Source organism: Equus asinus, chromosome 1 (genome assembly GCF_041296235.1).
Source record: "Equus asinus isolate D_3611 breed Donkey chromosome 1, EquAss-T2T_v2, whole genome shotgun sequence".
Lineage (NCBI taxonomy): Eukaryota > Metazoa > Chordata > Mammalia > Perissodactyla > Equidae > Equus > Equus asinus.
This window is the reverse complement of record NC_091790.1, coordinates 192131111-192146440: the sequence shown is the minus strand read 5'-3', so window position 1 is coordinate 192146440 and position 15330 is coordinate 192131111. Positions and strand designations below refer to the sequence as shown.

General features: G+C 41.7%; 1 protein-coding gene across 1 annotated transcript in view; it reads left to right on the top strand.

The window, feature by feature from the left end:
* Positions 1 to 9160, top strand: part of KIAA1549 (KIAA1549 ortholog) — a 122765-nt gene extending 113605 nt beyond the window's left edge. Inside the window, exons 19-21 of the mRNA XM_070517287.1 lie at positions 1044 to 1201; positions 6074 to 6219; positions 6934 to 9160. Of these exons, the coding sequence (XP_070373388.1) occupies positions 1044 to 1201; positions 6074 to 6219; positions 6934 to 7188 (559 nt within the window). The 3' untranslated portion in view covers positions 7189 to 9160. The remainder of the gene's footprint in view (positions 1 to 1043; positions 1202 to 6073; positions 6220 to 6933) is intronic.
* The last annotated feature ends 6170 nt before the right edge of the window (positions 9161 to 15330 follow it).

Here is a 15330-nt window from a genome sequence, read left to right as displayed (position 1 = left end):
ATGCAAAATATATGAGAATCCAGATGTCTTCTATTAAGGAGCTTTGAAAAAAATGTAAAACTCTTCTCCCTAATATTTTTGGGGGGAGGGTTGGAAAATATAGTTAATTTCATGAAAAATGTTGACATATAATATGTTTAATATGGTTATTTTTAAATGAATTTTTAAAATAAGTATTAAAAGTTGTTTTCACTTTTAATTTTGAATACAATAAATATCTGTAAATACAATCCACATAAACAAAAGCTCTTGGGAGTCCTCAGTTTTCATGAGTGTAAAGGGCTCCTGAGACCAAAAGTTTGAGAACCACTGCCATGATGAACAGGCTCATCAGTGGTGCTTTAAAAACTGCCAGTGTCTGGCTTCTGCCTCTAGAGATTCTGTTTTAATTGGTCTGGGGTGCAGTGTGGGCACTGGGTTTTTAAAAGCTCCCCAGGTGAGGGGCCAGCCCCATGGCCAAGTGATTGGGTTCACATGCTCCACTTCGGTGGCCCAGGGTTTCACCCGTTCGGATCCTGGGTGTGGACATGGCACCGCTCATTGGGCCGTGCTGGGGCGGTGTCCCACATGCCACAACTAGAAGGACCCACAACTAAAAATACACAACTATGTACCGAGGGGCTTTGGGGAGAAAAAGGAAAAATAAAGTCTTTAAGAAAAAAAAATAAAGCTCCCAGGTGATGCTGATGTGCAACCAAGGTTGGAGAAGCACCACTTTACTCAGATTCTGGAGATGAACCGGCCCTGGAACATCACCTGCGCCTTCTTTTGGTCTGTAAACTAAAGCATTTCTTCTTCAGTCATCTGACAGAGATTTTTCAAGCATCAGCTGTATCCAGGCGCCATTCTTAGCGCTGGAGAGCTGTCAGTGAGCAAATAGAAAAAGCCACTACCCTCAGGGAGCTCAAGTTCCGGGAGAGGAGGTGAATAATAAGGCAACAGACAATAGCTCTTCTTTTTCTGTAGGGCTGAGGGTGGACCTAATAAAATACCAGAGCCAGGGTAAAGTGTGGTCCTGATGCTGGGGTGTGCTTTGCCTTCAGACCAGGTTTTGGCCCCGGTTTGCTGCAGTCTTCGGAGCTGGTGCCTCCTGAGCCCCAGCAGCCACAGGCGTCGGCTGATGCCCCATTTGCTGCCCGAGGGATCTACTCCGAGGAGATGCCATCGGTGGCCCGGCCTCGGCCTGTCGGTGGCACCACAGGTACACGTGGCTATTTTTCGCTAACTTCCGGCAGAGGGCATTTTAGATTTCCCAGGGTATCAGTATCCCCATGTTCAGCAGCCTCTCCCATTGGTTGAGAGCTGTGTTCCCTTGGATCCTAGTGAAGATGTAAGGCAGGGGAGATGGGAAGGGAGAGAGTGGCTGAGATGCCAAGATGGATGTCCTCTGATTTGTTCCTGAATCAGTGTCTCAAAAGCAGTCCCTTTACATGGAATTCACAGCATACCTCTTCGAGGGAAAACGTTTCTGAATTCTTACAGTAAACTGAAAGATCTATTTCTGAGCTCTTGGCATGGCATTAAAACAAGTTTTTGTTTTCAAGAAGGTACTTTTCCAGCTTGTAATAAGCAACTCTAAAAGTTGCTGGACAGTGATTGGAGGGAGATTTGGTTTTATTTGTCATTTCTGGGAGGGTACAACCACTGTTTTTTCTCCTCGAGCCTCACCTCCCTCATTTTTTCCCTTTTGCCTTTGTTAGTATCATCATCTTCCCTTTTTAAATTTTCTTGTCATTTTTAATGCCTCTATACCTGAGTCCTGCTGTCCCCTCCTGCTGTCACGTATGTGGGCAGAGTCGGCGGTGGAGGGCCTGGGGCAAGCTGGTGGTCATGTGGAACTGTTTTAGTTCCTTTTCACCCCTCTTTCAAACCCTCGTTAAAAGAACACTCTAGGCGTCATTCGTGGGTAATTGGTGCAGCTCTATACCTGATAATTCAACAATGAAAGCTCATATGTTCTATAGTGGTTTTCTAATTCATTTTTAGACTTAAGTATTTGCACATGACTCTTCTTTCCTTTTAGTATTTAGGTTTTCCTTTAATTACCTGTTGGAATTCAAATAAAAATCTATATCAGAATATCTCCAGGTAGAAAGTTCTCAGTTTATATTCTTGAAAGAATATAGTTTAAAGTATCTAATTTCTGGAAATTTTGAAGCCAGAGAGAAAATAAATCTTGTTTCAAAAAACTTCTAGGGCTGGCCCTGTGGCCGAGTGGTTAAGTTTATGCACTCCACTTTGGTGGCCCAGGGTTTCACCACTTCGAATCTGGAGTGCAGATATGGCACTGCTCATCATGCCATGCTGAAGCAGCATCCCACATGCCACAACTAGAAGGATCCACAACTAAAAATATACAACTATGTACTGGGAAGCTTTGGGGAGAAAAAGGAAAAATAAAATCTTAAAAAAAAAACAACTTCTAAAGTATATTTAATTAGTTGTTTGAGAAACATTATGCATGATTTGGTTTACCTATAAAAGTATAATATTAGTATATTCAGCATAAAGATACAGGTCTTTTTGAAACCACAATTGAAATTTATGGATTAAATTTCTTTTCATGATTCAATTTTGCTTTTTAGAAATAGAGCTATAACACCTATATTTTAACAATCTAACTGCTTTTAATTTTTGTCAGGTTTTGAGATGCATGTAAAGATTAGAGAAAAGGAGGGGCCCTCAGAATTTTGTAAAGCAAAAAAGTAAGGTTCTCTGCATTGAGTGTCCTCAATTATAGCTACATTAGGAATAAATTGATTTTCAGAAAATGAGTTGAGAAGAAAAGAAAAAAATACTTTTGTTTTAGAGTCTCATGGGAGTTTTGCATTAATAGTTGAATCCGGAGCAAATCCTCCTTAAGTTCAGTAGATGCCTGATGTTTATGAAGGATTTGTCCTGAGATCTTTGTAAATCCTCAAATTTTCAAATGCTGCTGTGCCTTATAATTGCTTTCCCTAATCAGTCCAACAGAAGTATAAGTGGACCAGCTAAGAGCTCCTCTGCAAACCCATAATGAGAGACGCTGCTCATAGTTGACTACCAGCAGCAGACACGGCTGAGCTGAGATTCTCATGTGGCAGGTGGCTGGTTGCCCCACCAGTTGACCTGAGGTCCAATCATGTACCCTAAAATTAAAAATTACTGTTTCATGTCGTAACACTTCATCTTTTTGAATAGCTGATGCTATAAACGCTTTATTTGTGAATCTTGTTCAGTGTACCTAAAAGCATCTGTGTAGTTTAAGATCCTGAGCTTTGTTTCTTATACAGCTCTGGATACTCTGAGAAATCCTCACAGTTCATTGTTACCTCTCTTACTGTGTTTTGTTACAAGGATTCAAAGTCACCCTTTTATTTTCCCTGTTCATTTCTTCACCCTCCTGTTTGAAGGTTTAATAAGAGACTGAAGCTTTAATAAGAGGAGCCATTACATATTACATAATTTATTTTGCTATTTTCTAACTTTCTGGACAATATGCACTTTTATAAGTTCATCAAGGAACTAGTTTAGGCCAATTCCAAATTTGTAATTGTTGGTGGATCATTAGCCGTTTAGGCAGTTCTTGTATTTTGCATTGTCAGTGAGCAAAACAAATAATGTATCCTGATGTCCTGCAGGGTTTCTCATACTTCACAGGTGCTAAGCTTTGCAGAGAGTCTTATATCTCCTATTAATTGTTGCTTATTTGAACCTTGTTGCATAACACATATGCCAAACAAAATTCAGACATACTCACTTTTAATCTAGAAGAATATAAAAATTATGTGTATGAGACATTTGAAGAGGAAGTTATTTTCTAGTAATTTTTAATGAGATTAAATTTTGTAAAAATTTGTAATGAAAAAAATTGAGACATACTAGAAGAGTTCCCCTTCTGACTATATAAAATTATCAAATATGTATATATCTAAAAATTACCAAAAGGAAAATAGTGCCTAGGGATGATTTACAGCAGGTATGACCAAGAGGTATATTTATTGCAGAGAATGGCTCATATAAATTGATAAATGAGCAAACCTCAAAAGATAAATGTGCAAAGGACAGGAAGAAAGAATTCACAAAAGAAACGTGTTTGTGTGTCATGAAAGTAAACATGAAAAATGCCAGATTTTAAAATGATAAAGAAATGCAAATAAAAACCATGAGGAGGCACCATTTCAATCATGAGATTTGTTTTCATGATAATATGGTGTGGTAAAATTAGCATCCACTTTCTTCTTCTGTGCAATGGGGATAATATTAGTACTTACTCCCTGTGTAGTTGAGATGATGAGAGAAGATGACAGATGTAAAGTGTTCAAAATAGTGCCTGGCTTATCATAAACTTCCAATGAATATTAGTTGTTATTATTGCTATTATTTATTTCCAGTGATGGCCTCAATCATTAGATGTTTAGAAAGCAGCTTTGCAATACGACTTCATGCGCCTTTGATTTGGTCATTTTACTTCTGGGAATCTAGGCTCCTCCTCCCCAAAGAAACCCAAAATATTGGAGAAAGACTACATGTGCAGAGATGTTTATCGGAGCATTCTTTATTATAGCGAACAATTGCGATCTCCCTAAATACCCAGTAAGAAGGGCATCAGTGAGTAAATTGTGCTATTTAAAATGAAGAGCTCAGAAAGCCAGGAAAAGGGAATTTAAGATTTCCCAATTGCCTCCCATGTATATGGTACTTGACCTACTTTTATCTCCTTTAATCCTTGAAATAACACTATAAGGTAGTTTTTTTATCCCCATTTGAGAAGTGTGGCATCAAGGCTCGGCAGGAATTGTAGCCGGGTGCCCAAGGTCACGGGGCTTGGCTGTGGCTGAGCTGGAGCCCAGGCTTGTGGGTGTGATGCCCCCACTTGAATCCTGGGGGAAACTTGTGCTGTATCATTAAGTGAACAAAGCAGGAGACAAACTGTGTCTGAATTATGATTTCAACCACCATTGCGATTTTAACACAAAGCTGTGCTTTTTTTCTCTGTGCGGTTGTCTGAGTCTTTGTAGATGGTGGAGAACATTGTGCTGCGTTTCTGTTCTTTGCAAGATTTACTCAAACAATGTCTGTTGGGCAAACAGTACTGATGGTTCTCATAATTCTAAGACCGTTTTGAATCTTTGGTAACTGACAAGTCCTGCAGATTACAGTTTTTAGATGCACTTGATTAATGGAGGCTGTTAATTAGACGAGAAGGAGCAGACTTGAAGATGGAGAGGGCCACCTATCTTACCTCTGTGAGATCTCTGAACCACTGTAGGACCAGTCTGAGCATCACAGATGAATTTGATGATCCTAGGAGCATTTGGATATAAGGATTTCATTTCACAGTGCTTAAAGACCACTTTTTTCCTCCCTTCATCTGCAGAGTAAGGATACTGCCATATGCCAAAGGTTGATGGGGAAGAAAAATATGTTGTTTAAAGCCTGGCCTTTATAGCCGCTTGAGCTACAGCATGTCTGAGTGTAGTCGGGTGAGCTCGGAGAGCCTTCTGGCTTTGCCATCGGTACACCTCATGGAGGAGGCTGGGTGGTGGCTTTAAGATTTTAATTGTGATGTAGCTAAGTTATGGAAACAATGTGAGTATAATAAAAATGTACTTTAACATTCTGAATTCAAATAAATTATGCTCTGCCTGTTAAGAAATAAGCGTATTATAGTTTTCCCCTTTTGTGTATCTCAAAGCTGCGAGCAAGAAGGAGCCGGGTTTCAGCTGCTTTATGGCTCCAAAACCTTTCACTCCTTTCTTCGGAATAAATAAGATCGCCTGTATTTGTAACCTGTACAGAAATGAATGGAAGGGCCTCCATTATACCCTTTATTCCCTGTCCTTTAATGTCTAGCCAGGAGAATAAGAACATCTCTATCAGCCACGGTATTAAAAGGAAGTAAAAGCCCATGAACCAAGAAGCTCATGGTCTGTTTTTCTTAGGAAATGCCATTCTCTGGAAAGAGAAGTGGTGCCATGTTTGAACAATGCTCATATCCCTTGCCCCTAAGGGGGTGCAGACCTGAAGTGTCTTACTGGGCAGCCCCACTCCTCTCTAGTGTTGACGAGGCCACTCCACTGTGTTCCTTCAGGCTCCCAGATCCAGCACCTGACGCAGGTGGGAATTGCGAGCAGAATTGGAGCTCAGCCAGTGGAGATCCCAGCGAGCAGAGGTGCCCAGTACGGGGGACCAGGCTGGCCTTCGTACGGGGAGGATGAAGCAGGGCGCAGAGAGGCCGTGAGTATCTTGTGTTTGGGTCATCACTGAGAATTCAGACACGATCACTTAATTTAGCTACTTTTGCTTTGGGGATCTCTTTTTAAAACTTATGTATGCAAAAGTTAACCTCCCTCACTTTTTTCCCCCCTGAGTGTATTTTTGCCTACAGTTTTGTTTTGTATTTGAGGAAGATTAGCCCTGAGCTAACGTCTGCTGCCACTCCTCTTTTTGCTGAGGAAGGTTGGCCCTGAGCTGACATCTGTGCTCATCTTCCTCTACTTTATATGTGGGACGCCTGCCACAGCATGGCTTGATAAGTGGTACTAGGTCCATGCCTGGGATCTGAACCTGTGAACCCTGGGCCACCGAAGCCAAGCATGTGAACTTAACTGCTACGCCCCCGGCCAGCCCCTTTGCTTATAGTTTTTAGGTAATAAATTCCCTCTGACCCAGAATGGGAGAGTATTGCTCATTCATTCATTCTATCTTTAAGCAAATATTGATTAGGCACCTGTTAAGTTCAAGGGTTTCTTTATTGTGCCACTCTCCGTCAAACAATTTCTCCACAGTTACTACTCTCTGTTCTGGTCTTAGGGGGCCTGTTGGAGGGCTGAGTTGTTGGGTGGGAGATGGGCAGAGGAGGTCCTGGGAGCATGCCCACTGCCAGTTTGAATCTGATTTTCCTTCCTGTTCTTACATGGGAAGTACAGTAACATCTGCCATGTTTTCCAGACACACATGCTCGGCCATCAAGAGTATTCTTCTTCACCGCTGTTCCAGGTGCCAAGGACTTCAGGCAGGGAGCCCTCAGCTCCTCCCGGGAACCTCCCACACAGGGGGCTGCCAGGCGCCGGGCTGGCTTACCCTACCAGCTCCACGGAAGACCTCCAGCCCAGCCACTCCTCAGCTTCTCTCATCAAAGCGATCCGTGAGGAGCTCCTCCGGCTCTCCCAGAAACAGACCGCCGTGCAGAACTTCCACAGCTGATGGGCCTCGCCTTGCAGATTTGCCAAGTATCTGCTTCCCGTGGAAGCAAGACTAAAAGGAAATCAGCTGAATGGGTGTTTGTAAGAGGACGAGCATCTCCTGGACTAGGTGCCCACGTCAAGGAGCAAGTTGCAATTTTAGAGGATGCCATAAGTCACGTGACAGCTCATGATGCTTTTAAATAAGTTGGCAATTTTGTGACCACTTGGGTTCAATCGAAATTTACATACTTTGGGCCAAAAGCCAGCAGCACTTCACGAAAGACAAACCACAAACCTAAGCTAACAAAATTACCAAGTTAGTCCTCTTTTTAAAGGCAAAAGATGAAAATGTGTAGAGGGTCTAGGGATTCAAGGATCCAGCGTTTCCGGGGGAAGATGTGATTCAGACTGGTTTGTACGATGAACCTGCTGCTTTGTTTTCTGAGAAAAGAGATTTGAAGACATTTTATTAACAGCTTGATTTTCCTCTTTTTCTCCATAGGAACTTATTTTAATAGTAATATTAACAACAAGAATACTAAGACTGTTCGGGAATTAAAAAAGCTACTAGTGAGAAACCAAATGATAGATTGTAGAGCCTGAGGATTCCAAACTGAAGCCATCATCTGCATTTTCCTTCTTCTTCTGGTGCTACAGCTCCGAGAGCCCCTTCTCGTTATGTGTGTGAAATGCAACTTTGGCTTTATCAACGGAAGAATATGTTGAAGGTTTCATTTTGTTCTAGAAAGAAAAAAAAACCCTTCCCAATCAGGGGAGGAAAGCTTAGTATTTATTTGGTTATTCAAAATACATATCAAAATTTAGATTTACATTCTTCATTGTATTTGCTGTTAATTCACTGGGCACGTGCAACTGCCGATAGCATCCCATTCAGCACGTGCCAGCATTAAGGCCAGTCCTGTAGAATGAGGCTCTCAGGAGGTCCTAACCCGTCCTTGCACTTTGCTGGTGAGTTGCTCACAAACTGTTTGAATGAGAAATCTTACATAAGCAAAACTTCTTTTTAAAACTTCCTCATACCACCGATTGTTATTCATGAATACGTTCCTAGCAATCTAATTCTCTGTGTTCGACACCTGGAGATGAGACTGTGGTTCAGTCTCTCGGTAATGAATCAAGAAATGTAAAGAGGAGCTTTGAGACTGTGAGGGAAGGAGAGAGTTGCTCCGAATTCCTCATTCTGTTGTGCGTGACGCTGCTGAGTGACTGTTAGAACCATCTGATGTACTTTGGCCCTGACAGAGGGTATCATCTCAATTGAGATTTACTCCTGAAGTAACCATTTCCCCACTTCCCAAATTAGAATAAGAAATATAACAACCAGGGCTGCTCTGTTTCCCATGAGCTAAGTGAAATTCAGGAGAAAAACAGACCTGGAGAACAGATTTCCACTATAATAATCCTCTTTTTTAAATCAACTAATACTTTTAATTAAACAATAGATAAACAGGCAGAATTTGGGGCTCTGAGTAATCAAAATCTGTGCATCTGTGCCAAATTTAAGAACCCTGAAACAGCTAAAATAGGATTCCAAAGTGTCAGCATTGGGTTCTGGAATCATGTTTCAGCGCCTCCTTAATTAAGCCGGTCATACAAACCTGTAGTGTAGGGAAAATTGGTTCTGGGAAGTTCAAATGTAGTCATTTCCTATCTGTGCCCCTCTGAAAGAGGAGTGGGCAGGAGAAGGGTCTCTCCAGGATGTTAAATAAAGGAATGAAACTCCTTTTCAAGCAGTCCTCACAGGCCCCAAAGAGCGTGGGAGAGAAGACCCTCCTCTGGGCTTGGTTCTTAGCTCTTGGTCTTGGTTTAATACCAGACTTTCCCCCAAGTGGAGGATTCTCTTTGCAATGTCCACCAGAAATATCAGGTTTCCTGAATGTTATTAAGAATTTCAACATCCCACAACTAGAAGGACCTGCAACTAAGATATACAACCATGTATGGGGGGGCGGTTTGAGGAGATAAAGCAGAAAAAAAAAAAAAGAATTTCAGATAGCCAAGCAGAATTTTATCTAACAGTGAATTCAGATCATGTGACAGCTAATGGAATAAATGCAGGCCTCTCTTCTTCCGTTCTACTCAAGGTCTTAAGTGTTTGCACGCAGAGTGTACTAAAAAGGGTCACCTCCCTTGTATGTTGCAGAAACGGGCCTCTGTTTTAAAGGGGGCTGCGATAGCAATTTTGATGCCTTTCAAACGAGCATAAAAGTATTCTACCTGTATTGTTATTCTTAGAATTGGTACACTTTTATACCGTTTCAGGACCAAAGGTAACGTATAATAAACAACCAGTGGTGGTGAGTGGTGTGGTTTGAGCAGGCCCTTGGGTTCACCAGCACTCTTGTGTTGGCCGTGAAGCACACTCAGTTTGCACTTGTCGCTAAACACCTGCCCCGGCAGTTTTACCCATCACCGAACTCAGAACAGACTCTCTGTCCTGGGTACCACCATGCTCAGATGGGTCTTCAGACACTCAGTTAATGTGATCCACCTGAAAGAAAGGTCCTCAAGTTGGTTATCATGTAGCTTTGGAGTTCCATATATTGAAGCACTCTCAAATGAAAAATTAAATGTTATGTCTATTCTTTTTTCCTGTTTTAAAAGTTTTAGTGGTAATAACACGAGCTATAAATTTGAGTCAGAGTTTTAGAGAAGATTGGAGAAATGATCATTTGCAGAGTCTACTTTGTCACTCATTTGCTGTGTCAGGTCCCTTCTCTGAGCCTCATTCTCCCTATCAGCCAAACGAGGACAGACCTCCCTGGCCCCCTCCCAGGATTTCTCATTGTGAGAATCAGCTGTGATGGACATGTGTGCAAACGTCCCCTGTGGAGGGAGCACAAAGCACTGTGAAATGTACAATGTTATCTGTGTGGTTCTGCTGGGATGGACAATGTGATACACTATGATCTACTGGTGAATGAGTTCACATGGAGGTAACCAGAGCAAAACTAAAGGCCCCCTGTGACTCCGCTTCCTCTCGCCTGTTTTGCTTTAAATTCACTTCCTTCACCTTTAACTTTCAAACAGCATTTATTAAACATCTTTCTGCTGCTGATTTTCTACTGTTTCCGGCACCAAATAAGTCAACATTGAGCCCTGCCTTCTGCAATCTTAGAATCTAAGTCAGATAACACAGACGGGTATAAAAGATGGACGATACAGATAAGTACAATGGTTTAAATATCAGTAAAATGCATTGAAAGTACACAAGTGCATTAGGTATCAGAAGAAGATGTGGAAGTGGCACATTTGGAAGTGGTGGGCTCTTGGGGAGGAGTCAACTTCGGAAGCTACTTTACTGAAGACGGGGGGAGCCGCCCGGGCACAAGGCGAGATGGTGTGCGAAGAGCCAAGAGGGGGCCTGGGGAAGGATGTAGCAAGTGGGTGAAGCTGTCATTGAAAATGAATTTGATCTGCTACAATATGAGGATGAAATCCCTAACCACGCTGTTTAGGGAGTTTCAATAAAAGGAGAGGAGGAAGTGTTCCTATGAGGATATGTTTGCAGTAAGACAGCAAGAAAATGACGAGGTTGTGAAGAAAGTCTACAGAGGAAGAGATCCGGGCTGGAGGAGCGGAGGGGAGAGTCCCAAGAACCGCTGAAGGAGCAAATGTAAAGTATGGAGAGAGTGCTAAGTATTCCACCGAGGGTTACTGCTTAGAGCAGATCTCAGTGGTCAGCGTTCAGCATATTAAATCCTTTGTGGAACATAGTGGGTTATAAAGAAATGTATTTGACTTCTTTACAGCTACCTACACATTTTTCTCCAAATTTTATTTCAGAGTCTGTTTTGATTTTGGTGGCACTTGGCTCTTGAGCAGCAGCCTAAGCGGGTTTTTGCCAACCAGATTTTCAGGGCCATGAGGCCTGTGATGCAGAGCACAGGTGAGGGTACGCCTGAAGGCTTTGGGCTGAAACAAGGAATTCTGTGCTTTATGAGCCTCCCATTTAACTGTGTACAGGGTCAGTGTTTACTGCATTGGCACAACTTCTTCGTGCTCTAGTGACCAAGCCGATCACTCGGACACTGATTTGCATTTGCAGTAATTCACAGGTTAATCATTAAATTTCTCTGTCCCTTTCATACTAGATTCTTAGCCATGAATGAATTTGTCAGTTGGAAGGAAAGCGGGATAAGGTTCTGGGCCGGGGGGAAGAGGGCTCTAGTCTTAACTACCATGCTGATTTCAGTGCTAGTTGAGTTTTAGCCATTTCATTTCTACCTCCAGAGCAAGTCTCCAAAGCCAGTCTCCAGAGCCTGCTTATCCACATTTGTCCCCGACAGGAGTGTGGGGAAGTCCACTTCTCTACCTGCACATAGACCATTTGAACCCAAAACACGTTTTTATGGGACGGTAACTTGAACTTCATTTTTGCATTTCATCCAACACGTTAACAGATAACAGGTGAGAAGAGTTTCTATGAGCAACTGCTGTAACATACTCATAAAATGTAATAGGCTTGCACCCATCACCCAATGAACAAGGAGTGTGTATATTTCAGGTTTCTTTTGATATTCTTGGAGGTGATTTTTTCTCTAGTATTAAAAAGACTTGAAAACTGAAACCTCACGGTACGATCCTAATTCCATGCTGTGTGTGTAACAGGACACTTGAGAATTTATCTTAAGAACACGCAGCAGCATTGAAATTTAGGAAAAGAATATTAAATGCCTTTGGAAACATGAAACAAAGTTAGGAACCGGCGAGCGAGTGAGGGAAGGAGTGAATGTCCTAATTGGAGGCACTCTAGTCCGGATGAGTTTCCTACAGGGTAGGTAATTATGCCGTTCCTTGCTTTTCCTTCTTGCTCCAGGTTTTCCTGCTCTGGGGCCACTTCACATTTAAAGAAAGAGTGAATAGGTAGAAGGGACAGAGATGGAAATGTAAGTGATGTGAGTCTCTGATTCCATGGAACCTTTCTGGACAAGTTGGAGCATCGTAGTCTCATGCCCACCAGATTTCAAGCATTCGTAACTCGACTCCCTAAGTGTGCCAGTTAGGGATAGTAGAGGGCCAGGTTCAAGCCAGATACCCTGTACTGGTCCTCCTGGACCTGTGGGGCAAGGAGGAGGCACGAGGGATGGATGCTCCACCAATTAGCTCAGTTGCTCTAAGCACCAGAGGGCTTGGTTCAGAAAAGGGGAGGAAGAACTCAACTTTGCCGTCCCTCAGAGCATCGTGGAGGGAGCATGGAGACCGGGCCAGCGTTGTCCTTACAGGAAAGGGGGGGCTGAGCAGAGCCGCTCTGGGATGCCCGCTTGTCTCCTCCTCCTTTGTCAAGGTCCATGTTCTTCTGACTCTTTCTGCACTCTCGTTCCCAGATTATGAGTGTTAATGTATGAAAATATGCAGAGTAAATTGAGGTCCCTTGGGGCCTCAATACTGCAACTTGAACTTGACAATCATGGTTTGCTGGTCTCAAATGGACACTTAAACTTCAGTATGGGTATATGATTTAGTAATTGAACCCTCCCTTCTATTTGTCGGTTATGTTTCTACCCTTCAATTAGCTGCACTGTTTTCTAATGTGCTGTAGAGTTTTTGAAATAATTTATGCAAGTGTTTGGTTTCCATGTTTACAATTTATACAGCTTTCCTAGCATTTTAAATGGAAATGTCAATAAATGCTATGAATTGGTGTCAAATGATATCTTCTGGTTATTTCCTTTGCAACATGATAATCTCATTTGTAAAATGTCAGAGTTGAATGAGATCTTCTCTTATTTTTGTGTTCCTGGGGAGAACACCCAGCACTTTCATTTTTCAAGGAACTGAGTTGACAATAGTCTATTCAGTGTGTGGAATTTGCGGACTTGTCTTCATTCACACTGCCTGTGGCCACTCCCTTCTCGCTGTGTGCTGTGTTTCTGCTACCCACTAATCAAAGGGATGCTGCCACTAAAAGCAGATTCACTTTGGAATTAAAAGATTAGGACTCTACAGTCTAGGAAGATAAATGAGAAGATTAAAGTCTGTATAATCATGAAAGGTAGTAGGGTGAACTGTAGTTGTTTACGAAACCCAAGACAGTAAAAACCCCTTGAAATTGAGAAAAGCAAAGGGACTACAAAATGCAGTGGAACATAACGAAATAAAATGTGGAAATGTGGATGGGATCCTGGAACAAGAGAAAAGGAGATTAGAGGAAAAACTGGTGAGAGCCAACTGAAGTCTATAGTGTAGTTAACAAGATTGTGCAAAGGTTAATTTCTTGGTTTTGCTAACTTTACTGTGGTTATGAAGACTTTAATATTAGCGGAAGCTATGTAAACGGTATGCAGAAGCACTCTATTTTTGCAGCTTTTCTCTAAGTCTAAAATTATTTAAAAACTTCAAGTAATGCGGTACAGACAGCTCTTGGGCCCCCTGCAGAGGCTAATGTAAGCCTGCCCTGGGCATCTACAACCCAGGACCTGTCATACTTACCAAGGCAGACACCTGCTGAAGCTGAAACCGCGGTTAACAATTGTAAGTCTCTGCAGAAACTAGGCCTTCATGAAGGGGAGTTCACAGGAACCAAAAGGAGAATTTGAACCTAAAAATTAGAGACAGCTATGAAAGAGATCTTAAAGTACGTTTCAGATATTTAAAGAGGTTCAAAAAAACTAGTAGAAGAACGGGATATCATAAAAGTTTGAGCACATTTGACAAAACCATTAATTAATCCTGGAAGGAAAAATAGAGGAATTTAAAAACATATACACACACAATGGTCAGATACTCCAAAATCGTAGACATAGCTGAAGAAATAATTATTGAGACAGTTTTAATTAATGTTTTTCTATTATGTAGTAATAAATACGGCTTTGGATTAAAAACGAAAAATAAAAACAGTGTAGACTAAGTGGTACCACTCATTCCCCTACTGGAAGAGGTTTTCTATGCTCTGAATGTAAATAAGTTCAAAATGATAGAATGAGGAGTTCCTAGAAGCAGCAAGGTCCTAGAAGAAGGGTCAGGATGGTCCTATGCCAGGAGCCTGAATACTGAGTTGACATACATATGAATTTAAACCATAATTGGCATTTCTTGTTCCTCTTCCTCCTCTTCTGTGTTGCACCTGCCAAGCACAGCTTACAGTAAAAAGAAAAGAACAATAGCAAATACGAAGAGAGATCCTTTGGTCCAGTGCCTGAAGTAGATAATTAAATTGATGACATGTTTGTATTGTTGTTGGACCGTGCACTATTTAGCAATTTTCTTCCTCTAAAGATCTCCCACCCTTACCTTGTTACACCCCCTGGGGAGTAAATGGGTCTGGTGTGTGTTTGATGATAGCTACAAGTCTAGGTACTGCACATTTGTGTAAACTATTGTTTGTTGTTCTTGTGCCAAAGGATAGCATTACAGGAGCGGCAAACGCAGAACATTTCTGGAAAACTCATATTGCCAAGTTGTTTGAGAGTGCCGGGGTCATGGGTGGTTATGCCCATTCCTTGAAGAGACACATTAGTGTATTTTACTTAGATTTTGATTCTGTGATGTGATATACCTCAGATCAGTGGTTTCTTTCGTTCAGCCTTTTAAAATTCTGAGATTGTTCTAAAGGAAACATTAGTACAAAGAGTTTAAAAAAAGAAAAAAGAATGGCTTAAAAGCTAAAATCGGGTTGCCGCGTTTCAATACAAATGACTGTTGGTCTTTTTTTCCAGCGGTAGTTCTGCACTGTGACTGCTTTTGAAGAGCAGCAGGGAAGTTCTATTTTTAGCAGAATCCAGAAGTGTCCATTCCCCATAGATCCTGCTCAGGCCGTAGGTGAGAGACCAGAGTAATCCCTGCCTGGATTTGAAGTCCCAGAGCCAGTGTGTGTTCAGATCGCTCTTTTACGTGTTCCTGATACTATTCTTTCTGGATTCCCGTGAGCAAAACTTGATAGACAAATTAGGAGTAAAGTTTTAAAAACAGACATAATCAACCAATCTAAAGCAGAACATCATATTACTATATGTAGCCCATTAATCCTGACCTTTTTGTTTTACCTTTCCCAGTCGAAATGCAGATTAGCCAAAAAGAAGGAAATAAAAACCACTATAACTCCACCATCAGAGATACTGCAATCAAGGTTTTGGTAACTTTTGGTCTTTTTTTTTTTTTTTGTCTTAGCCAAGTTAATCTTGTTTGGCGATTGGGACTG